We start from the raw sequence: 24,172 nt of genomic DNA, 5'->3' as shown, positions 1-24,172 counted from the left end.
TGACCCTGTTGAATGCCTTCTAAGCACCTAAGAACAGGACAAGGGCAGTATTGTTATGCAAGTGAGCCTTTTCAACCAAGTGGGCGAGTCCCCTTGTATTATCCGTGCCATGCAGGTGTTGGATGAAACCCACCTGATCCGACTCAATCAAGCCCGTCAGGAGGAGTTCTAATCATTTGGCCAACATCTTAGTGTAGAGCTTAGTGTCTGTGTTCAATAATGCAATGGGCGGATAAGAGGAGCAAAATGTAGCGTCCTTACCATGTTTGGGGATCAATGAAATTTCAGTCACTGGCGTAGTGGGCGTAAGGTCAGTACTATGAGTGGAGGAATTAAATGCCCAGAGCAGGTGGTCTCTTAAGTAGGGGCAATAAACCTCAGAAAATTACCAAAAGGCAATCGGTAAACCTAGCCATATGCAAATCAGTCTTGACCCTGTGCCTCATGGGAACAGTCCAGCCTGAACTGCCAAGCGGGGCTTCCTTGAACCGGAAACAAGCATCCTGGGACCAGTTTCGTGGTAACACCCCTCATCAGCTAGGCTAGCTTGAATTCAGTGGCAAAGTGAGCAAGGGACCCCACGTCTGGGCATGCCCTGACAACTTAGGGCAAACAAATCAAACACAATGAGATGATGGACGGAGCGCTGATACTTTTCAGACACTCACCCTGAGTCACAGATCTGGGTTGAATCCATCATCGTTCTTTAGCTCACTTCGCCAGCTGTTGTTTCCAGTCCAGGGAGGACCTGGCTTGGCAGTTCGGGCTGGACTGTTCCCATGAGGCACAGGGTCAAGGCTGATTTGCATATCGCCATGCCTGTACTGGGGTGATGTGGTGAGCAAAAAAAATATGGATTTAGGCCCAGATCTCTGTACTGGGGTGAATGTATGACATTGTTCTGCATTCTGTCCATCAACTGTTGTTTTTGCAGTTGGGACTGTTCCCATGAGGCACAGGGTCAAGACTGATTTGTGTATGGCTAGGTGTAAACTGGGGGTGGCATGGTGAGCAAAAAAATGATGGATTTAACCCAGATCTTTTGACTGGGGGTGAATGTTTTGATTTGTTCTGCATTCCGTCCATCAATTGTGTGTCTTTTCCTTAGAAGCAATGGAAGCAGCTGTGAGCTGTGTATTTTCATATTACTCAACATGTCATTTCAGTTTAGGATGCCCATCATCACATGGCAGCTCATCCCTTTTGTCACTTCTGCTCTTCCTGGAAGAAAGCTGCGAGGTAGCTATTAGTGCGCTGTCTTTACCACCGCTCGAATCATCTGTCAAGACAGATGTGTTCTGTTGCTGCTCAGTTCATTGCTGTGGTAATTTATTCATAAAAACACTGGATGACCCACGAAAGAAAGACATTTTAATATTTAGAAGGAAACTTTAAGGAAAGGTCCCTTTACTGCAAACACACGTTCTGCTTACTCTGTTTTTGTTGTATTCTTCTGAAGGGTTTGCCTAAAGGTTTCATTGTCATGCTCTGCCGGGAGTTCAGAAAAGTCAATGATGTTGGCAGATACGCACTCCGTGAATATTATTTCTATTTCAGCCATCTATTAAGGAGTATCTGTAAACGCTTGTAGAACTAGGGAGAGTTGGCAGTAAGTAAACCTCTTTCCAGGTACCAGTGGTATTTCTGCGCCCGAAGTCATTTTCTTAGATTGACTAGACGTGTTACTGCAAGCTTTGGGCTCGTGTGGGTGATGATGTGGAAGTCCTGCCATGGCGGTCCTTTCCAATCTTGTAGTCACATAACATAACCAGGATTGTATTTTGAGTGGTGGTAATCGAGTGACGGGTGCTTGCAGTGGTCAGATGGCGCTCTCTCAACAGTTACACACCATGGAAAATGTTATACACTTGCTAAGTTAGTGGGAGCTGCAAACCAGGAAGATGGCTCACCGAGTTAAGCATTTCTGTTAAGAACCGTCTGATCTGCAAGCTAAGAGTTCAAATCCATCTATCTTCAATCCATAAGACGTCGATTAATTGAGTGCCAGTAAATGGGGTAATAGTAACACCTGTTTATTATTTTATTTTTATTATAATTATGTGCTTTTGCAGCATGCAGCTATCTAAGATAATGTGGCCGCAGTGCACTCATTTACGGTACTTGTAAATAACAATTACTGAAACATCAAATACAAGATAAAACAAGCACCAGTAAACCAACTAGGCCTGGCATGTGTTTAAAGTCCTAGTTAAAATATTGAAAGAAGCTGTCTGCCGTAAAAAAAACCACATAAAACAAAAATAATTGCATTCTGCTTTGAAAGCACCTATGAGGTATGAAATTGAACGTTTAGTGAGTAACTGTACTTTTGAGATTTGGGGCCAGATGTATGAAGCTCAAATAGGTTCGCAAACGCTGAAATTCGCAGAATTTGAGTGCAAAATAAGGAATCGCAAATTTTGCTATTCCTTAAATGCAATGTATGAAGCACCCAAGTTGTGCGATTTCTCATTCAGAAATCGCAAATTACCACCAACTTGAAGTTGGTGGTAATTTGCGATTTCTTTCACAAAAGCACTTTTTTGCATTTGTGAAGGTACCATGTGGCGCACATACATGCCCTTAGGGCATGAATGTGCGCCATATGTGCACACATGTGAATTTCAGGGGTGCATCAGGGTGTCCTTATGACACCCTTGCACCCTTGAAATTATTTTCAATTTGCGATTCACAAATTGCGAATCGCAAATTGAGAATAACTTCCCATTAATTCCTATGGGCCTCCTGGCCCATAGAAATGAATGGGAAATCATTCCTTAATTGGGAATTCGCAATTTGCTATTCGCAAATTAGAAATCGCAAAAAATGTGCGATTTTTTTAGATACATACCATTTTGCAATTCTCAAATAGCGATTCTCAAAAAATCGCTATTTGAGAATCGCAAATAGGTATTTTGTTACATCTGCCCCTTAGTCACTAATGCACTGAAATGCAAACCTTCCATAAGATGTAGAGTAATACACTTATCAAGTAGTTAAACGGAAATACTCGTCTGGGTGCAGCCAAAATCTACTCGGTGTATTTTATTAATTTGGCAACAATAAGTGTTGCAGGTAGTTGCCCTGACAAGCCAGACCTGAAAAAATGTACTGTTCATATTAATATCCAGGTTGACTTAGTACTACATGTAAGTCATGTTCCATGACAGATTTATTCTATGTAAATTAAAACATACATATTCTTTTGTTGGAGGTCTCCTGCAGAATACTAAAGCAACACCTCTGGGGCTCTTTTAAAATGTAACCATACACCAGTAGGTATCAAACAATGCACTGGTTTCCTTTGTAGAACACATTGGTATTCGTTATGCCTCTTGATTTACAGGGAGCTGGTGGAACTGGCCACAAAGAAGTAGCATAACATTTATCACTGCAAGGCCTGGGCGTAAACTTCCACTCTGCTTGCGAAGTTTGCAGAGTTTTTCCCACTTCGCGCTCCGTGCATAGTGTGGAGTGCTCAAAAACGCACAGAGCAGAGTTTTTTCTAAGCATGTGCTCTCCAACATTAAGTTGGCGAGCGCGAGCAAGGAAAATCTTACTCTAGACCACCCTCACGGCAAGATTTCTCAATGCGGGCCATCATGGATGGTCGCTACCTCTCGGGTTGCATAGCCTTCCGTTCGCATTGAGGAAGCTGCCACTCTAGTAGAACATCTACTCAAGCAACAGAAAGAATCAGTGCCCTCTTGCGCTGCGCTTGGTGCCATTCGTGCTGATTATACTGCATGGGACAAACACCCACCACTAAAAATCGGCACAAACAGTGTGATGTAACGCACTCCGACGCTTGCAGAATCTGCATAGAATGGCAACGTTTTTTGGTCACTTTGCGGATTTCTGCATACTCCGCTAATTCTACCCAGGCCAGTACACCTCACAACACTCCCATCCACTCGTCATCTAATGCCATCTAAGTGGCAGCGATGAGAAACAACAGAGGCAAATTTAAAGTCCAGGAAACATAGGAGTGAACAGTTGTTAATTTGACAGATAGGAAAGAACATGAATTCAACAGCATAGAAGCAGTTCCCAAGAACTACTTGTGGTTTAAGATTCCCCTTTAGTACAGATATGAATAGGAACATCACGCTCTCAAATCGTCGTTACGGAGTTATCTTCAATTATGCAATTTTTTTCCCATAAAGCATACTTGAAACTAATTTGGGTGTTGGAATGCTCTACAGAGGTCTCAAAAAACAGTGTGCTTGCAGAAAATTATTAGATGTACACATGAAAATATTTGCCATGTCAAACAATACGTAATAGAGCATATGCTTGTGGTCAAGCAAACCTCACAATTGGACTAATGAGATTCAGAACCTCCCTGCAGCCTTGTATCTTTCACTGCTGCAATCCCTCAGTTGTGCTTTTACATATCTTGTTGCAAACACAGTTGTAAATTAAATATCACCAAAAACATAATTATTAGTAATGTTTTCTGTTGATGGGACTGGTCATTGATCTATGTTTTAATATTAATTTTGCGGACATTCCGTTTTTACCATGAAAACAAGGCAGCGAACGATCTTACTTGTTCATATTTTGAATGCTTGCTATTGTCTTATGAATAATACTTCTGCTACTTCAGAGTAGATCAGATATTTTAGCTTTATGCAACTGATTTTCAATTTATGCACATGACAGAATCTACTTTACTTTCTGATTACAGCATTAATGCATTGTCCTTTGAAAAAGATACCGATATGCCCTCTATGGAAATGCATACAGTTTGTGTCAAGTTTAATTCGCAAGTAGGAGCTCCCTGGGTGATAAATTGGAGGAGACATTGCATATTTTGGTAACTGTGTAGTATGTAGGTTTTCTTCACAAGGATAAATATCTTAATGATGATTAAAAGTCAAATATGTTCATGCACATTGCACCACCTGATGGTAAATCTACATGCCTAAAGATTCCGCATTGGAGTTCTCTAGGAAATCTATGACTAGCATATACTTTCATTTGTGCTCCTGGGATTCTTTGTGAATCTCAAGAGTACAAGACACGCCCGACATTTTCTCCAGTTGAATTAACCCTACAGAAACAAGTGTCTGACTTTACCTACTAATTATTTGTGAATCTACAAAGAGGGCTCTTATAATGTATGCCTTTCCTTTTTATTGCAAAACTAGGTTCCCATTGTAGACAATGCAAAGTATTGTGCTTTGTGTATATTAAATATAATGTATGCCATTGCTATCCCTTGTCTTTTCAGGGTCCATTCTGGCATTTATGGTTGGATTGTTCCATATGCCCTTGGATGAATGCGAGGCACTGTATCAAAAGTTAGGAACTGATGTCTTCAAACAGAATGTCATCGTTGGAACTGTGAAAATGGGGTGGAGCCACGCGTTTTATGATAGCGAAATGTGGGAAAAGATTCTCAAGTAAGCGAACAATTTGTGAGATATTACAATATTTATCATTGTAACTACTGTGATCACGTTTGTTGTGGAAAAAGGCTTACAACTTTATCATGCAATTTGTGATAATGATAACTTTAAAGATGTTTTCTTTTGCCACTCCATGGGCTCCATGACCCTTTAAGCACAACTTGATGGCGGTGAGGACTCCCGAGGAGGCTGAAGCACATCTGTTACTTTTGTACATCATTCAGGTCTTCGCTTTGGTTTTAATGTTTTGCATCGTCACAGCGACTGTTAGCACCTCAGTTTTGGGATGAGACCGCCAAAACACTACTTTGGTTTATGCTAGGTTGAAAAGGACCATATGCTTCCACTGCAAACTATAGAGTGTATGATCTTGTATTTTCTAGCTTGCCATAATATTTAAATTATTTTTTAATCATGTTAAGTGCATCATACCAATGTGTCTGGAACAGAATTGTCCCTAAAAAATATCTCTGAGTTATTTACATTGTTAACTGACAAAGCTACATTTATAGTGGATTTGTGTTTTAGTGCGACTTTAGACTAATTTTACTTGCAGACAATCAAGCAAAAACGTGTGTTTCTCTGTGATATTTTCTCATAGCCACGTAAATTATCATAAGTAAAATCTGTTTTCCAGCGGATGTTTGCACCTTTTTCTTATCTTTTGGTATTGCATTGAAATTGTTTGTTATTTACAGCTCCACACCCTTTTGCTGCAAATATCTTTAAGAGCTGTCTTGTGTTTGGCGCACATAACTGAATTTAAAGTGGTGATGTCTTACATTATGATATTCTTCCGAGCTTATATTAGATTATTGAAGTCTGAAAAATAGAAATAGGGGCTTCTGATAGAAAATATGTATCCGTGCATCTTTGCTATATAATGTAAAACTTGATGACACCTGTGCAGGGTGTTATGCGAATGGCTTTTTTTATTGTGCTGTACGTGCTTGTATCTATTGCTTCAGTTGTTTGCATGTTGACATCATTTGCATTGTTGTGCAGGGCGACTGTGTTTCGCTGGATAGTATAGTTAAATTCTCTACCTGTGTTTATAAAAGGGTACTACCTAATAGTAAGGCACCCCATGTAACTTTTGGGTTTTGGAACATACTCCTCATCACCTTGAACAAATGGCAGAAAGTAGTGTTGTGTTAAATTTATATATGATCTCTACATGCCCTCGTCTCCCTGACACTTAAAACCAATTCCGCAGTGCGGGGAGAATGGGTGGGTAGGTAAGGAATCTGCAGATACATCTCTCTATCAGATGGACAACTTACTTACCTTTGGTAACACCTTATCTGGTAGAGACATGATCTAGCCGCAGATTCCTTACCGACCCACCTATCCACCTCGCACTCCGGAATTGGTTTTAAGTGTCAGGGATGTTCCCCTTCAGTGCCCCAGCGGTTCTGTTTTTTTAACACACCATGGTCAGTCACTTTATGGCTTCGCTCTTCTGGCGTGGAAAGTCGTGGATGCAGACGTCACGACGACGATGAACATGAAGCCGACAATGTCACGCGGCGTCGACCAGCGCCACCTACCATCACGCAGGGGTACTGCTAAGAAAAATCTTCCGGATCCAGCCTTACGCCTGGCAGTTCAAAGGTAAGGAATCAGTGGCTATGTCATGTCTCTACCAGATGAGGAGTAACCGGAGTTAAGTAACCGTCGCAAACAAATGTCTATGACAGACCCTCACATGGTATATCCATGGTGCCTCTGGTTTGAACACGACTCTGGTTCCTGTGACCGATGTACCCAGATGAACCTGCAAGCCATACGAGACAGTAAGGCAAATCTTTATGTTGCCAAATATCAGAAGTCACTGTACCCTGTACAATTGGAGTCAAAGGAAGGTCCTGTTCCAAAAAATCGATTCCTTTCCCACCACTTTCAAAATCTTGAGGGCACATGGGCATAAACATGCCACTCGGTCTCTCTCCTGATCTGTGTCTGAGCTGATGCCAAGCCTGGTCCTGTTACTTTCCAAATTTCTGGGTTCGTTAGTGACAACGCAGCAAGTAGAGGCTTCTAATGAGACCATGTTGTTCCCACTAGTGACCCTTGGGGCCTCAGGGTTCTGCCGGGCTCTCTAGTCAGACTTCCACCACCAGGTCAACTCTTGAGGCTGTCTGTGCACCTCAAACCCACTTTGGGTTCAGCACTGTCTCTGGTGCAGACTTCAGGTCTTGCACCACTCACTGTACCAGCTCCCTTCACATCGACGTCGGTGCCAACAATGCCATAAGAGGATTCACAACCCATTTTTCACTCTGACTCTGATTTTTCACTCTGACTCTGACCAGAAAACACAGGAGAGCAACCAGCCGGCAACCCCTGAGATTCTGATACCTTGCTCTTACCACGCACTAGAGCTCAGACCCTATACCTTTTCAGGACTGATATAGACAATTTCTATGATGAGGATGATTTTCGTCCCCAATATGGTGAGACTATTTGTTTTGAGGAACTTCATCTTGCTTGTGGCATGGATACTTCCCAGCTACTGGCCTTGTTTCTCCTACAAGCTCTGCCACTGAAGAAAATATATCCTTCGCTGTTGTTATGCGGAGGGAAGCAGAAGGACAGGACATACAACTACCCACTATGGAGGTGAAGACTAGTTTTCTTACAACAGTTTTCCAGCCCAGTTAAGCACCTACAGAACCGTTATTGCCATTTAACAAAGTCTTTAAGAATAACCTCTTGGCACTTGGGCAAAACTACGGTTGGGTCCCCCAGTCATTAGGCAGGCGCTTGGTCCAACGACCAACACCTGGTGGCTCTGACTTCCTTATGTAACACCCCACACAGAGATCTTGGGGGTGCAGGCATCCAGCAGTATGTTAAAACCTAACGTGTTCCCCACCACCCACTTGATTGTGAGTCAAACCTATTTTAAGTGCATATTCTCACCTATGAGCCTTGCTCTGCGGTTTGTAAATGCCTGCTGTCGTCTAGGCTGCTACTCCTATAACTTATGCACACGGTGGCCCAAGTTTTTACCACCAGTTCCGGAGCGCCTCCGTGCTTCCCCGACTCAAGCTATCCACGATGGTCGTGATGAAGGAAAATGTGTAATCTGCTCTGGCTTGGTCACAACCGTTTGCTAAGTGTAACGTTTCTGCACCACACCTTAATGAATTGTACTAGCTTCTCCGGGGATGTCAAGGCATCCCTAAAAGACATACCATTTGATAGCTCTCAATCTTCCGGTGCAAAAGTTGACTCCGCTCTGGAACATTTTAAATAAGCAGGGCTACAGCCCATTATTTTCCTCCTCCTCCTCACAGTTCCATCTACAATTTCACCTCCTTCAAGGCTACGGCATGAGTTTTAATATCATCAACGTCAGACCATGTCTCCAGCCCAGTAGGTCTCCCAGCTATGTGATGACTGAGGCTGTGACTTACCAGAGAATCGGAGACAATGGCACACCAGTCCCCTCCAGATATCACAACCTTTTTCGGGTGATCTTTCACCGCTCCTTTTCAACATCTATTTGCAGCCACTGATTTCAGCTCTTAATCAGATGTATTGTCAGATATATAACTATGCTGACGACACACAGATTATCATCCAAATTGAGGATTCGCCAGGAGCCCATGCCAGGCTGCATAACATCTTAAAGTTTACAATCAACTGGATGTCCTCCAACTCCTTGAAGATTAATCCAGATAAAACCGAGGTGTTGCCTATCACCATCTCGGGCAACCCATGGAACGATCACTTCTGGCCCAAGGAGTTGGGTAGGACTCCAGTACCGGCAGGCGTGGTGAAAAGCCTGGACATCCACATTGATGGTAATTTGTCTATGAAGAAGCAAGTGTCTTCTGTGGTGGACACATGCGTCGGCCTCCTTAGGCAACTTTGTAAAATCTTCCAACTGCTGTCTTTTTCTACCTTAAGGAGCGTGGTGTCCGCAATGATCCTAGGACGGCTGGATTACGGCAATGCCCTCTATGTCGGGCTTCCCCAGCAACAATTTACAAGACTGCAAATAGTCATGAACGATGCCGCTAGACTGATTTTTTAAAAACCTAGGAGTACGCATGCCTCGCCTCACCTGCACCAATTACATTGGCTCCCCATTAGGCAGAGGGTAATGTTTAAAGGTCTATGCATCTCGCACAGAAGAAGAAGAAGTGTGGCTCAGGGGTTAGAGGCAGCAGACCCGGAAGCTGAGATCGGTCCTGGACCAGGGTTCAATTCCCCGCCTCGGCGGGGTCTTGGGCTAAAAAAATTCCACGGACTCGATAATTCTCGCCCCGGTGCCTCCTCGACTCACGGGTTCACACTCTGCGACTCTGGGCAATAGCTTGCTTAATCTCCACAACGGCCCCTCGCGGCGGTATGCCTGACTTTCACCTTGTGGATACCCTGCTATCTCACAGGGGAATACCAGGAAGGGTTCCCTAAGCAAGCGCTGGGAAACCCACTGCGGGTAGCTGTGCGCTATATAAGCTCAACTACATTTACATTTACATTTACATTTACATGGCAGTATATGGCAATGCACCCAGTTACATCAAAGCCCGTTTGTCTCGGTACACTCCTGGGAGGACTTTGCGCTCATCAGAGGATACTCTTTTGGTCAATCCTTGTTTCCGCCTGTCCACCTTGGGCGGACGTGCCTTTTCGACTATTCTTCTGGCAGTCTGGAACAAACTGCCTTTGCACCTTCGGAAGGAGTCTAACCTATTGCCGTTTCATCGGATGCTAAAAACTGTGCTTTTTCAAGATGCATGGGGCGTGTTATAAGGTGGTTGCCTGTTTCTGTAATGTCCGGTGTTTCCTAGTACAAGTGCTTAGAGACCTATAGGTGATAATCCGCCTATTGCCGTTTCATCGGATGCTAAAAACTGTGCTTTTTCAAGATGCATGGGGTGTGTTACAAGGTGGTTGCCTGTTTCTGTAATGTCCGGTGTTTCCTAGTACAAGTGCTTAGAGACCTATAGGTGATAATGCGCTATATAAATTGAAATAAATAAATAAATAATTCTTTCACAGCACATAGCCACCTTGGTGGGTGCATTTCCTCCAAGTGTGGCAAGTGATTAAGTCAGATATGTGGGTCCTTCAGATTGTCATTCAGTGCAATACGTTCCCATTTCTTTCAAACCTGCAGCGCCTTGTACCTTCATCAAGATGGCTGACGGAGGACCACATGTAAATAAATGTCGGAATTTGTAAAGCGCACAGCTACCTCCACCGGAGGTGTCCCGGCGCTGTCCGTATACCGCTTAGGAACCCTTCCTGGCTTTCCTGGGAAATGTCCACTCCTGGGCACCCCCCAGGTGCAGCCAGGCATCCCAGCACTTTTGGGGCCGTTGTGGAGACTAAGCAAGCTATTGCCCAGAGTTGCAGCGTGGGACCCATGATCAGAACAGGCACTGAGGCGAGAATATCCAGTCAGGGGAATTAATGTGCCGGAGACCCGCCGAGGCGGGAATCGAACCCTGGTCCCTGGCCAGAGCTCTGCATCAAGGTCTGCCTGCTCTAACCCTTGAGCCACACTTCTCCACTCCATGTCAGTCTTGCAGCAGAGACAACAGGCCCTTTTGGTCAAAGATGCCATCGAGAGGTCTCCGGCCTCTCAAGTAGAAACTGGGTGTTACTCCCGCAACTTCCTTGTTCTGAAAAACAGCAGAGACCTTTGACCTATTTTACATCTCCACCATCTCAACGCCTTTCTGCAAAAAGACAAACTCAAGATGCTCGTACTGGCCCAGGTCCTGCCTCCCCTAGATCCCGGTACTGGATGGTAGCGTTGAACTTGCAGGACACTTCTTTCTATGTTCTAGTACTGCAGACACAAAGGCGTTACCTCCGATTTCCAGTGGGCCGGGAGCATTTTCAGTTTGCAGTGCTCCCTCCTCGCCTCACGAATGCACCTCAGGTGTTCGTGAAAGAAATGCTCATGGTCACAGCACACCTTCAGAGGTCGGGGTGCCAGTCTTCCCCCTACCTCGACGACTGGCTGTTAAAGGCGGGCTCACACTAGGCAGTCTTCAAACATATCCAGATGACAGGGAACCTTCTAATATCATTGAGATTCACTATCAATTTACCAAAGTCACTCCCGACTCCTTCCTAGTTCATCTGAGCTATTCTTGGTCTGGTACCGTTTTGTGCCTTTCCTCCAGAGTGGAGAGACCAGGGCATTCGGGCTTTGATCCTAATGTTTCTGCCTCTCTTCTACATCTTTGTGGATGACTCTGAGGATGCTATGATTGCTAGGCTTCTGCATCCTGGATGATCTGAGTTCCCACTCGAGACAGCACTAGGGGAAAATGTTAGATTGTATCCAGATTTCAGAGGAAATTTCAAAAGATAGGTAGTGGTGGATGGTGGACCACGATTGGGTCAGTGATAGACTCTTATCCTTACCTCCCACCCTCACAATTGACAGTGGTGATAAATGCATTGCTTCTGAATTTGAGAGCCCATCTGTGAGAGGTGAAGGTGCGAGACCTCTAATCTCCATCTGAAGTTCGACTCCATATTAGTTTGATGGATTTGAGGGCAATTCAATTCGGGTGGACGGACTTCCTGCCCACTATCAGAGGAAGGTTGATGCTGGTGCTCAAGGACAGCCATACCGCCATGTGGTACTGCAGTAAACAGGAAGGGGTGAGGTATTGGGTCCTGTGCAAGGAGGCTCCACACCTCTGGAAGTGGCTTGGCTGCCAGGGAATTTCTCAGGTGGTGAACCACCTGGCAGGATTTTTAAATGCCAGGGCGGCGAAACTGATTCTCCGATTTTCTAGTGACTGTGAATGTTAGTTACTCCAAGAGGTTGTGCTGGGCAACTTCCATTATTGAGGAGAACCCTGACTCGTTTTTTTCGCCACTGTCAAGAACGCGTAATTTCAGCACTTTTATCTGTTGGTGTTACCAAGGAGGTGCTCTCTCGTAGATTCATTCCACCTCGAGAGGAGCTCAGGACTCCAGGCTGCCCTTCTGTCTTTCCTGCCCTGTGCTCTGTAGAAGATAAGGAATGACTGCACTCATATCATTCTAATGTACTGTTTTGGGCCAGGGGAGTGCGTCACCCGAAACTCCGGGCATGAGCACCTATCCTCCGATCATGCTGCCGCTATGGGAGAAAAGGGGGTGGTGATGGACGGAGCATCTGAACCAATCAAACACTCACACCCCGTCAAGAGATCTGGGTTTGATCCATCGCCGTTCTTTAGCCCACTCTGCCACCCCAATTCAGACATGGCTATATGCAAATCAGTCTGACCCTGTGCCTCATGGGAACAGTCCAGCCCGAACTGCCAAGCCATGCCTTCCCTGGACCGGAAACAAGCTTCCGAGGACTGGTTTCTGGCATTACAGCTGTCTTCAGCCCGGCTTGCTTGAATCCAGTGGCAAAGTGAGCAAGGGACTCACGTCTGAGCATACCCTGCCACACTTATGGCGGCCAAAGCGGTACAAAAGGGGGTGGTGATGGACAGAGCATCTGAACCAATCAAACACTCACACCCAGTCAAGAGATCTGGGTTTGATCCGTCACCGTTCTTTAGCCCACTCTGCCACCCCGGTTCAGACATGGCTATATGCAAATCAGTCTGACCCTGTGCCTCATGTGAACAGTCCAAGCTGCTGCTGAGGACCTGAGCTTACCTTCTGCCATGTTATATCTGACAGAGTGCAGCATTCCGCCGTACTCTGCTCTGCCTCATCCCTCAAAATCATTTGCACCCAGAGAACTCAGTTTTTGCATTAATTGCACCAAAGAATATGAGGTTGAGCAGCTCTTTATGGGGTTTGCTGGGACAAAAAAAAGGCAAGGTGATGCAGAAATCAGCCATCTCTTGATGGATTTCACTCTGCCTGAAGATTTGCTATGTATTGCCCAAGAACAAAAAGTATAGGGGTTAGCCCTAATCCCCCCTCATAACCTGGGATAAAACATAGACTCCAGGGGTCTTCCTCCTTGCTAATCTTAACACTAGCCGACTCCAATCCTCTGAGAGGCCTTGGTGTGGTTAGGGACCATGGCGGTACTCAGGTTCCTTACACTCCAGTAAGATCTGACTGACGTTTACATTTCTCCCCTTTTGTATAGGGCATGGCCACTTTGGTTTAGGTAATCCATTGAAGCTGCCCGAGGGATTTGGTTCCCCAATCTCCCAGGATCTTCTGAACTTTGACTCTCTCCCAATTTCATGTACATTAGCCCACGCTTGAATATTACATATGTGATATCATCATCAAGTCATCCACATATGGAACACAGTATTGCACAGTGTAAAACACTGACCAGACTCCTGGATATAAATACCCCCCAGAGGACCACAGTACCCCACCCACAGTTCAATCAATCAATCAATCATAGCATTTGTTAAGCGCACTACATACCCGTGAGGGTCTCAAGGCGCTAGGGAGGGGGGGGCTGCTACTGTTCAAAGAGCCATGTCTTGAGGAGCCTCCTGAAGGTTAGAAGGTCTTCGGTTTGTCGGAGGCGAATGGGGAGGGTGTTCCATGTCTTGGCGGCGAGGTGGGAGAATGATCTGCCACCGGTTGGTCACTCTTCGGATGCGGGGGACGATGGCGAGGGTGTGGTCTGCGGAGCGGAGCTGGCGGGCGGGGGTGTAGAGGCCGAGTCATCTGTTGAGGTACGCTGGTCCGGTGTTGTGGAGTGCTTTGTGTGCGTGGGTGAGGAGCTTGAAGGTTATCCTCTTGTTGATGGGGAGCCACTGCAAGTTTTTCAGGTGGGGTGTGATGTGGCTGTGGCGGGGGATGTCGAGGATCAGGCATGCGGAGGTGTTCTGGATGCGTTGGAGTCATGTCAGAAGTTTGGCCGGGGCTCCTGCGTAGAGTGCGTTGCCGTAGTCCAGTCTAATGCTGACGAATGCTTGGGTGACTCTCCTTCTAGTTTCGGTGGGGATCTACTAGAAGATCCTGTGAAGCATGCAGAGGTTGTTGAAACAGGAGGAGAAGACAGCGTTGACGTGCTTTGTCATGAAGAGTGTGGGGTTGAAGATGACCCCTAGGATTCATGCGCGGTTGGTGGGTGTGGGGGTGTTCCTAGTGCTTTTGGCCACCAGGAGTCGTCCCAGGCTGAGGGGGTGGAGCCGAAGATGAGGACCTCTGTCTTGTCTGTGTTCAGCTTCAGTCTGCTGTCCCTCATCCAGTCGGCGACAGCCTTCATTCCTTCGTGGAGGTTGGTTTTGGCGGTGTGGGGGTCCTTGATGAGAGAGGATTAGCTGGGTGTCGTCGGCATAGGAGATGATGTTTAGGTTGTGTTGTCAGGCGATGTGGGCAAGTGGTGCCATGTAGACGTTGAATAGCGTTGGGCTGAGAGATGAGCCTTGTGGTACGCCGCAGATGATCTTGGTGGTTTTGGAGCAGAAGGGGGGGGAGGCGGACGCTCTGGGTATTCCCGGAGTGGAAGGAGGTGGTCCACTCAAGGGTCTTTCCTTAGATTCCGGCATCGTGGAGGCATGCTCTTAGTTTGCGGTGGCAGACTGTGTTGAAAGCTGCTGACCGGTCTAGGAAGATGAGGGCAGCGGTTTCACCATTGTCTAGCATGATCCTGATGTCGCCGGTGGCGGCGATAAGGGCAGTTTCGGTGCTGTGGTTGCTGCGGAACCCGGACTGGGATGGGTCCAGGAGATGTTGTTCTCTTTGAGGAAGCTTGTTAGTTGTTTGTTGACGGCCTTTTCGATGACCTTCGCCGGGAACGGGAGCAGGGAGATGGGTCGGAAGTTTTTGAGGTCCTTGGGGTCCGCCTTGGGTTTCTGTAGCAGGGCGTTGATCTCTGCGTGCTTCCAGCTCCCTGAGAAGGTCGCTGTCTCCAGGGAGATGTTTGTGGTTTTCCGGAGGTGGGGTGCGATGGTGCTGTTGGCTTTGTTGAAGATGTGGTGTTGGCAGGGGTCTTCCGGGGATCCGGGGTGGATGGTGTTCTTGATCTTGATGGTGTCGTCGTCGTTGATGTTGGTCCAGGTGAGCAGGCGGTTGGTGGTCGTGGGAACGGGGGTGTTGAATGTTGCCGAGGTGATGACGGTGTCGAAGCTGTTGTGGATGTCTGCGATCTTGCGATGGAAGATGGTGGCCAGCGAGTCGCACAGGTCTTGTGATGGTGGGATGTCGTTGGTGATGGAGCTGGGGTTGGAGAGTTCCTTCACGATGCTGAAGAGCTCTTTGCTGTTGAGTGCGTTGTTGTCTAGCCGGTCTCTGAAGGCGGTCCTTTTGGCGGATCTGATGAGTTGGTGGTGCTGGCGGGTGTCGTTCCTATGGGCTGTGTAGCTTTCCGGTGTTTTTTTGCGGGTCCAGTTTTTCTCTAGTTTGCGGCTGGCTCGCTTGGAGGCCCGTAGGTCTTCGGTGAACCAGCTGGCTCTCTTGCTGGTGTGGGTGCTGGTGGGCTTCCTGAGCGGGGGGAGGGTGTTGGCGCAGTTGTTGGTCCATTGTCTGAGGCTGTGGGCTGCGGTGTCGGGGTCGGTCGGGTCTACGGGTGGGCTCTGGGCGAGGGTGGAGGTTAGCTGGTCCTCGGTGATCTTGGCCCAGCTGCGGCGAAGCATCTGCTGGGTGCGGTGGTGTATGGTGGGTTTCTGGAATGTGAAGTAGATGCATCGGTGGTCGGTCCAGTGGAGTTCGGTGGTGCGGTCGAAGAAGACGTGGGTGCTCGCAGAGAAGATGGGGTCAACCGTGTTGCTGGCGAAGTGTGTTGGTGCTGTGACGAGTTGTCTGAGTCTGAGATTGCCAAGGTTGTCGATCAGGGTGGAGGAGTTGGTGTCATTGTTGTTCTCAAGGTGAAAGTTCAGGTCCCCGAGGAGGATGTAGTCCGTAGAGTCGAGGGTGTGTGTGCAGACGAGGTCGGTGATGGAGTTGCTGAACTGCGGTCGGGGTCCGGGGGGGGGTCTGTATATGAGTGTTCCTCAGAGGGTAGTGTTTTTGTCGGTGTGGAACTGGAAGTGCAGGTGTTTCGGCGGTGCTGACCGTGTAGTCGGTGTTGGTTGAGACTCTGAGAGTGTTCCTGTGGACAATGGCGATTCCTCCTCCTGTCCCGTTGGTGCGGTCCTTGCGGGTGATCTTGTAGCCTTCTGGGATGGCTATGGCGATGTCTGGTGCCGAGAAGTGGGTCAGTTAGGTCTCCGTCAGGAAGGCGACGTCCGGGGCGTTGGTGTCGAGTAGGTTCCAGAGTTCGACTGCGTGTTTACGGGCGGAGCGGGTGTTGAGCAGGATGCATCTGAGGAAGTTGGGTTCTTCTGTGGGTGGGTTGGCGGGCCGGATGCTGTGCAAGTTGCAGTTCCGGCAGGAGGAGGGTCCTTGGGTGCGTTTCAGCGATGGCCAGGCAGCAGGTGCGTGATCGACCGGTGTTGAGTGCGTGGAGGGTGCTGGAGCTGTAGTGGCGGCGGGCATCGTGGCGGTTGCGGGGGCCAGGGGTCCTGGCGCTGGGCGCGGTCCAGGCGCGGACGGGCGCAGACGGGCTTGCCTTTTGCACGCCTGCTGTGCGGCCTCCATATAAGTGGTTATGGGAGGGAGGAGCAGCTGGGAGGTGGGAGCGGGCGGCGAATGGGTACTGAGGGGGGCAGGGCTGCCGGGAAAGGCAGTGGCGGGAAAAGGAAAACGGCGGGAGCAGGCACAGCGGCTCGTGAACGTAGGGGGAGTAAGATACAGCAGGCACAGGGGGGGAGGCAAAAACAGCGTTCGAGCAGCAGCGGTGGCACAGAGAGCAGCTGTGAGCGAGGTGGGGAGCGGCCTACCCTGAATCAGGGTCGAGGGTCGGGACAGTTGGGACTTGCAGTAAGTCCCACGCCAGCCCCATTGCCAAACCTTCCGGCGCATGACCCACTTTCCACTAGCCTCTGGCACTGCTCTCAGACACGCATCTCCACCACCTCGATGCATGATTATTAAACACCCATGCATGCACATAATTAGCACCCATTACCCCTTGAAAGATACACATGTTCTCCTTAGTGCGGGGCAGCATGAACCACTAGCCTTAAAGTTGCATACAACTGGAGGAGATTAACAAACGTTTGCCTTGCTTCACCATATTTGGCTCTGGTGGTCAAGTTTTTTAAATTATGCTCACCTGGTCGTCACTTGCCGGTGCCATTTTTCTATGGACGAGGCTGAATGTATGTATATATTTATATCATCCTTATAGGTACTTCGTCTTTTTCTGTCCTGAAGAGGACTGCAGTTTCGAAGCCGAAATGTGTCAACACTTCCAATGGAGGAGTCTTTATACTTTCCATTCAATTTTCAAAGACATTTTGATACACACCAAGGATATAGAGGGCAACATTGCCACTCACATGTGTACAATCCACAGACTATCTTCGTTATGGACTGTGTAAAAAGCAAAGAACATAGCCATATCTGTTTAAAACACCTGGAAGACTGAAGAAAATAACTTCCTAGTTGGCACATTTATTGTTGGGTTTTTGATATATGTTTTATGTATGTGCAATTTGGTGAGTTGGTTGTCCCTTATACATGTTTTCCTATTTGATTTATTTGTGTATGTTTAATGTGCTTTACAAAATTGTATAGCCCATGTATCTAGTAGTGAACGATTATAGGCTCAACTAAAGGGTTAACATACATTTTCAGAAACTGTGTATACAGCCCTAGTGAATAATTTATGTAATCATTGGATAACTAACCATACAAGAATCCGTTACCGCTTTACACCATTTTTTCATTTACACAGGCATTGCTCAAGAAGCAGACTCTGGAAGGCCTGCAGACTTGGTGCACCAGAGCCAAATCTGTTATCAGCGCTTTAACATGCGCTTTAACCTGTCCTGGATATTTGTCTGGCGACTATGAGGCTGACACATGTTCACGAAGCCCTACTGCCTCAACAGTGAACTCCATTGATCTAGGCATTTTGCCCACTTTGTCCTGAAGGCCTTTTTGGTATGAGCCAATTCACAAATCCATAACCTGGGGGAGGTACTGCTATGGTATCTATTCACAAGGTGATGAATCTGTGGTTAGAAATATCCATCTGAAGAACAAGCTACTTACCTTTGGTAATTCTCTTTCTAGTGGATACTCTATCTAACCGCAGATTCCTGACCAACACTCCCACCTCCCCATTCTGTGAACTGGACTCTTTTCCATCTACAATGGTCTCAGACTAGAAATCTGCACACTGTTCATGCTAGTTTGCCGATGAGCTCTGCGTCTGAGGGCAGGGAAAGTCTAAGAAAGCAACTGACACATGTGGGGTTTATATGTAGCTCCTTTTTTCACTTCTGGAGTGAGATGGCAGTGGCGCGGAGCTGCCCAATATCACTTATTCTAAGGAACTAAGAAAAACATGTTTGAAGATATTTATAAACGTATTCTTTAATGTCTTGATATGAAGAAATTGGAGTATATAGTACATGTAAGATTCATCTTGACTTAAAATGTGGAATGTTTGTTTTTTGCCAATCTTTTCATGTATTTCTTATCTTTCTCGTTTTGTATAGGGAAAGAATGGGTTCTGATATCTTGATAGAGACTGCAAGAAATCCTAAGTGTCCAAAGGTAAATACAGATTGACTTTGCCATTCATGTGTCCACTAACAACATCTTTAAAGCTAGACATTGCCTTTTAGGCAGGTAGACGAGCCAGATGTACAGCACACTAAGAAACTGGCACCAGCTCTTTATGCTCTAGCCCAAAAATATTTTAAGATTTCTCCTTGCCCCTGAAATGCTTAATTGCTTTCCTTCAAATTTATAGTGAGACTCAAGAAAGAATCAGTCTTTGGTGCCAGCCCCAAGATACAATGTACAGACAGAAACACTTAGTAATTTGATCTTGCTCTCTCCCATTCTCACACATGCTTGAATATTCCATATGTGACATCACCATCAACTCATCCATATATGGAACACGGTATTGACCAGTGTAAAACACAGGTGCATCCTGGGATACCCTGTAAAGTAAAGTAGAGGATTGAGAGGAAGTTTAGGGCAAACATGGGGAGGTTATTACAACTCATAATAATAATAATAGTTTATTGTACAGTTAATAAAAACCATTACAAAAACCATCAGCAGTAAAAAAGGAAAGTATTAAAAATATTTATAGCAGCATAGATGATGGAGTTATTCAATTTAAGCTATGTTACAAAGTGCAGTTTAAAAAAAGTTAAAAAAGAACGGAGTGTCCGTCTGCCGTTAGGTGCTCGTGTCCTTCTACGGAGAGGGTTTCTTTTGTCAGTCCTGGCCCTCATTCCTATACAAAGTTAGGTATTGCAGTGCCTATTCCTTTTTGGAAGACTGGCTGGCCTTTACCCTGAATGTTCATAACTTTTAGTTATAGTATGCCAGTGTTTTAATTAGTTTTAAGTCTCTGAGCTGTCTTGATGTTTTGGCACTCACAGTATTGAGGGTGTGCTGTCCTTGTCCGTTTGTTCTTTCTTTGTGTTGATTCTGCTTTCTACAGCTCCGAGGTATTTTACCAGTCGGCAAGCCATTTGAACTTCGTCGCCTCTGAAGCAAGCCAGAGTTGCTTGTCTGCTCGTCCTGATTCCTTTTTTTATGAATAGGGGTCTCAGTAGGTTCCTGCGGTCTTGCTGCAGCTCTTTGCAGATGGTAATGAGATGTACGATGTTTTCCTCATGAGTTCCACACAGGCGACAGTTTGCCTGTGTTGGGGGCCGCAGCCAAAGGGCCATATGGTCAGCTGAGGCTAATAATCCTATTCGTAATTTTAGGAATGATTCTTTTGTTTTTTTGGTGAAGCTGGTCAGAAGGTATGCCTGTGGTGTGAGTTTATTGTAGGTTTGTACTGTCAGCCAGCCATGTGCTCTCTCCGTTAGTGAGGCTTTGTCTTGTAGGAGGGATTCTTTCCTAACTGTATTGTTTACAGCTTTTTTGAAACCTGCCAGGCTCCCTTGCAGATCCCATAGTTGACTCGCCCCCAGTTGTTTTATTGCATCCTCTAGAAAGAGTCTTGCTGGGCAAGTTGTCTTTGCTTTGTAGATCTTTCCAGAGGAGTGCGTTGAGGGTGTTTGCTTCCCCTCTGCTAATTTTGTGCCAGGTCTTAAGGTATGCTCCCTTGCGAGCAAGCTCTTTCTTAACCAGCCCAAATTTGAGTTGGATCTGCGCCGGAGAAGTGTATCTCGGGAGGCCAAACATCATCCGCATTGCTCTTGTAATTACTCCTTCTAAGGTTCCGGTATCCCTGCCTCTCAATGCTTCGCTACCGTATGTAATGGATGGTATCAGTTTGGCTTGTATCAGTTTTAGGAGTGGGGGTGAAGCTTGGGCCGATGATCTTATTTTTCAAGTTCCTTAGCGATACAGCTGTCATTAAGCCTCTCTTTTTTATCTCCTCACATTGCGGTTTGAAGCTCCCCCTATGGTCAATAGTCACTCCCAAGTAACGATATTTATTTGTGACTTCCAATTTCTTTTTATCCAGGTTCCAACTGAATGTTGGTTTCTTCTTGCGATAGTTGAGGCGCATGACTTTTGTTTTACAATAATTAATACTGAGTTTATTTGTTTTGGAGTGTTGTGCGGTGATGTCGAGGAGCCGCTGTAGGCCGATCGGAGTCCGGCTGATTAGCACCAAGTCATCAGCATAAAATAAGTTAGACAATTGAGTGCCCCCCAGTTTTGGCGCATGTGAGTTGTTTTCATTTAGTGTGGTAGATAGGTCGGCCATAAAGAGATTAAATAAAGTTGGCGCTAGCACACATCCTTGCTTTACTCCTGTGTTAGTTGGAATTTTCTTAGTTAAAAAGTCGTCGGTACCTAGTTTAACCTGGACCCATGTATCGCTGTGCAGGAGGATTAGTTGGTTCAGTAGTGTTGCTGGAATTTTCATTCTCTTCAGTTTTTGCCACAGCAGATTTCTGTTTACGTGGTCAAAGGCGGAGCTGTAGTCAATAAAACACAGGTACAAGGGTTGTTTTCCTTCTAGAGCTGAATCGATCAGGAGTGACAAGGCAAGGATGTTTGTGGTCGTCCCCATGTTTTTCTGAAGCCTGTTTGATTAAGTGGGATTGCTGAAGTTTCTTCCGCCCATAATGTCAGTTCCTGAAGTAAGAGGCCAGCGTAGTATTTTGCTTCGTTGTCTAATAAGGCAATTAACCGATAGCTTCTTGGATCTTTCCTGTCGCCTTTTTTATATATTGGTGAGATTATTGCCCCCCTCCATGATCGTGGAATTGTCGCAGTCTGCCATATTTTTTCAAACATTGGTTTTAGAGTAGGTGCCCAGTATTCTGGTGCCTGCTTGAATATTATTGGGGGTATACCGTTGGGGCCTGGAGCTCCCTCTGTTCTCCCTTTGGAAATCCTATTAGTTATTTGTAGAGTCGTGATTGATAGTGCTTCGTTGGTTGTCGAGGATTCTTTGAGTGGAGGCAAGTATTCTTTGCTCCTGGTGTTGGTTTTGCCAGTTTCTTTCCATGTTTCGTTGGTGTCGCAGAAGTTTGTGCTAATATGGGTTGTCCAGGCATCTTCTGTCACATGTGATTCCATCGCCTGGCTTTGCTGGTTGATCAGGCCATTAATCTTTTGCCAGAACTGTGCGCTGTTGTTTGTCTTGGCATCGTGTAGGAGTTTTCCCGAAGAATGTCTAATCTGCGTCCTTTTTTAGTTGCCATATTAATTTCCTTCGGTCGCCTTTTAACTGTCTTAAAGCCTGGTAGGCGGAGGAATCTATTTTTGCTCTTCGCAGAGTGTGGTTAATTTGTGTCTTCAGTCTTTTTAGATTGGTATCATTTCGAAAGTTATGGTGGCTCTTGTGTATTGCATCGCTGGTCTTGCCTACTCGCTTTGTATGCACTTTTCTTTCAGCGATGTCTTTCATTTTTTTTTGTGAATACCTCCCAACGTATTATCAGGTTTGATGATTCGGACTGCGCTTCCTGGAGAGCGTGCTTCGCTTGCTCTAAAAGGTTTTGTGGGTTGGTAACTTTACATTTTACCCGTCTTTCGTTTGTTGTAAAGTCCGTACCCAGGTTGTTGACGCCTGGCGGGTTTGGTATTGTCGGTGTGTTTATCGTTGTTTCCTGGGGCAGGTGGTCGCTGTAATCCATTGGGCAGATGTGAAAATCTCTTACCCTGTAGTACAGGCTGCGAGAAAGGAAGGTAAAGTCAATTGTAGAGCTTGCCAGTGTACTGTGGAATGTTGCAGACTCCGGTCGATCACCTGAAAATCTGCCATTGAGTGCCCTAAGGCCCAGCTCTTCTAGTTTGGCCAGCAGGCTCCTTGATGTTTTTGTGGTTCTGCCTCCCGAGGTACAGTCTTGATGGTTGTACTCCCAGGCGAACGGGTCCTCGTCGTCTTTGGTTTCGGGGTCCAAGGTGCTAAGCATATTTAGATTGAAGTCCCCTGTGATAATTAGGCTATTTGTGTTCTCGGTTTTCACTAGTTTTACGAGTTCTTCCTTCAGTTGTTGTGCTCCCTTCTTTTTCTCCCTGGGGTGCAAGTAGAGGTTTACTAAGATGATGTCCTCATTTGTATCTTGCGCGCGGAATGACAGTCGTATCGCTTGCAGTGCATTTGGGGCGGCTATGTTGTAATCTAGTGGGGCGGCCTTCGTTATCACTGAAAGCGCTCTGTATATGGCGAGACCACCTTTCTTGTGGCCGAACAGTGAGCTCTGAGTGGGTGGTTGAAAGATCAGATTGTATCCTGATAGCATTGGTGGAGAGTCGGACCAAGTTTCTTGCAGAGAGATGATAGTAAATTTTTTCAAATAGGAATTTAGGTCCGAGTCTGAGAGCTTGTGTCTTAGGCCGTTGATATTCCATGAGCATAAGCTAAGGGTCCTGGTGGAATTCGTTAATTTTGTATTGTTTTGTCATTGGTTTGACTCTTTTGCGTTTATGGTCCTTGCGAGCCAGCTCCAGTTAGGTAAGGGCTGGCTGTCATTGGCCAGTATTCTGATGTCTGACTGGTCTAAATACACTAGGTTCTCTGGCGTTTTGCTTCGTGCTCCTCTGAGGACAGTTTTTTTGATAGATAGCTCTTTTGTTTTCTTTTGTTGACTGTCGTATAGTAAGGGGTCTGGATATCTTGTTTGAGAAGAAAGTTCTAATTTTATTCCCCAAGAGTCAAACTTTTCTTTTTCTTTTAGTATTCTCTTAGGGAGTTCTCCTGTGACCCATACTGTTTTTGTTGATTCTACTCCGGGATGCCTCAAGGTTTCCATAAATTCTACTGATTCCAAGTCAGCAGATGATATAGTTTTGAGGCTGTCTATGGTTTTCAGCAGCCGTAATATATTTCCCCTATTTAGGATATCCATTGGGCCTCTTGATTGGTACTCAGGGTGGAACATTAGTGTGGTAATGCCGTCTTATCCTCTATCATGCGGCTGAGTATTTTCAGTGATGTTGATTAGGGTTTCGCTTTGGTTGGAAGGTTCCTTGGGTCCTGCTACATTGTGTTGGTCGTTCGATTTGTTGATTTCCTGCAATTCTTGTTTAGGAGTATTTTCCCTCATTATAGCAGTCCGCTCGGGAGTTGCTTGAGGTTGTTTTTCCTCCCTTTTCTTCGTGGGATTTTTGGTGTGGTTTTGAATGCTCTGTTCGGTTCTTTCTTGATTTTCTCTATCGGGTGAGTCTGTGGCTGTTTGTGAGTTGTGCCTCTTTTCGGTCTTGTCTTTGCCAGTCTTCTTGGCTGCTTGTGGCGGGCTCGAAGTGTTTTTCTTGCTTTCGATCAAGGTGCTGTTGATGGAACTTCTCTGCGGTGCCGAGTCTATTCCAAGTTTTGTCTCAGGTCCTTTCTTTTCCGTGGTGGTGTGCTCGCGCACTGATACGTC

At 46.2% G+C, this 24,172-nt stretch overlaps 1 protein-coding gene across 3 annotated transcripts in view; it reads left to right on the top strand.

Moving 5' to 3' along the window:
- PNPLA8 (patatin like domain 8, phospholipase A2) overlaps nt 1-24,172 on the top strand; it is a 383,576-nt gene that overhangs the window by 210,745 nt on the left and 148,659 nt on the right. For all 3 annotated transcript variants that reach the window (XM_078674318.1, XM_078674319.1, XM_078674317.1), the window contains 2 exons: nt 5,237-5,408; nt 18,869-18,926. In XM_078674318.1, coding sequence (XP_078530444.1) covers nt 5,237-5,408; nt 18,869-18,926 — 230 coding nt within the window. The remainder of the gene's footprint in view (nt 1-5,236; nt 5,409-18,868; nt 18,927-24,172) is intronic.

Source organism: Lissotriton helveticus, chromosome 1_1 (assembly GCF_964261635.1).
Source record: "Lissotriton helveticus chromosome 1_1, aLisHel1.1, whole genome shotgun sequence".
NCBI classification, from domain to species: Eukaryota; Metazoa; Chordata; class Amphibia; order Caudata; family Salamandridae; genus Lissotriton; species Lissotriton helveticus.
This window is presented reverse-complemented; position numbering and strand designations above follow the sequence as displayed.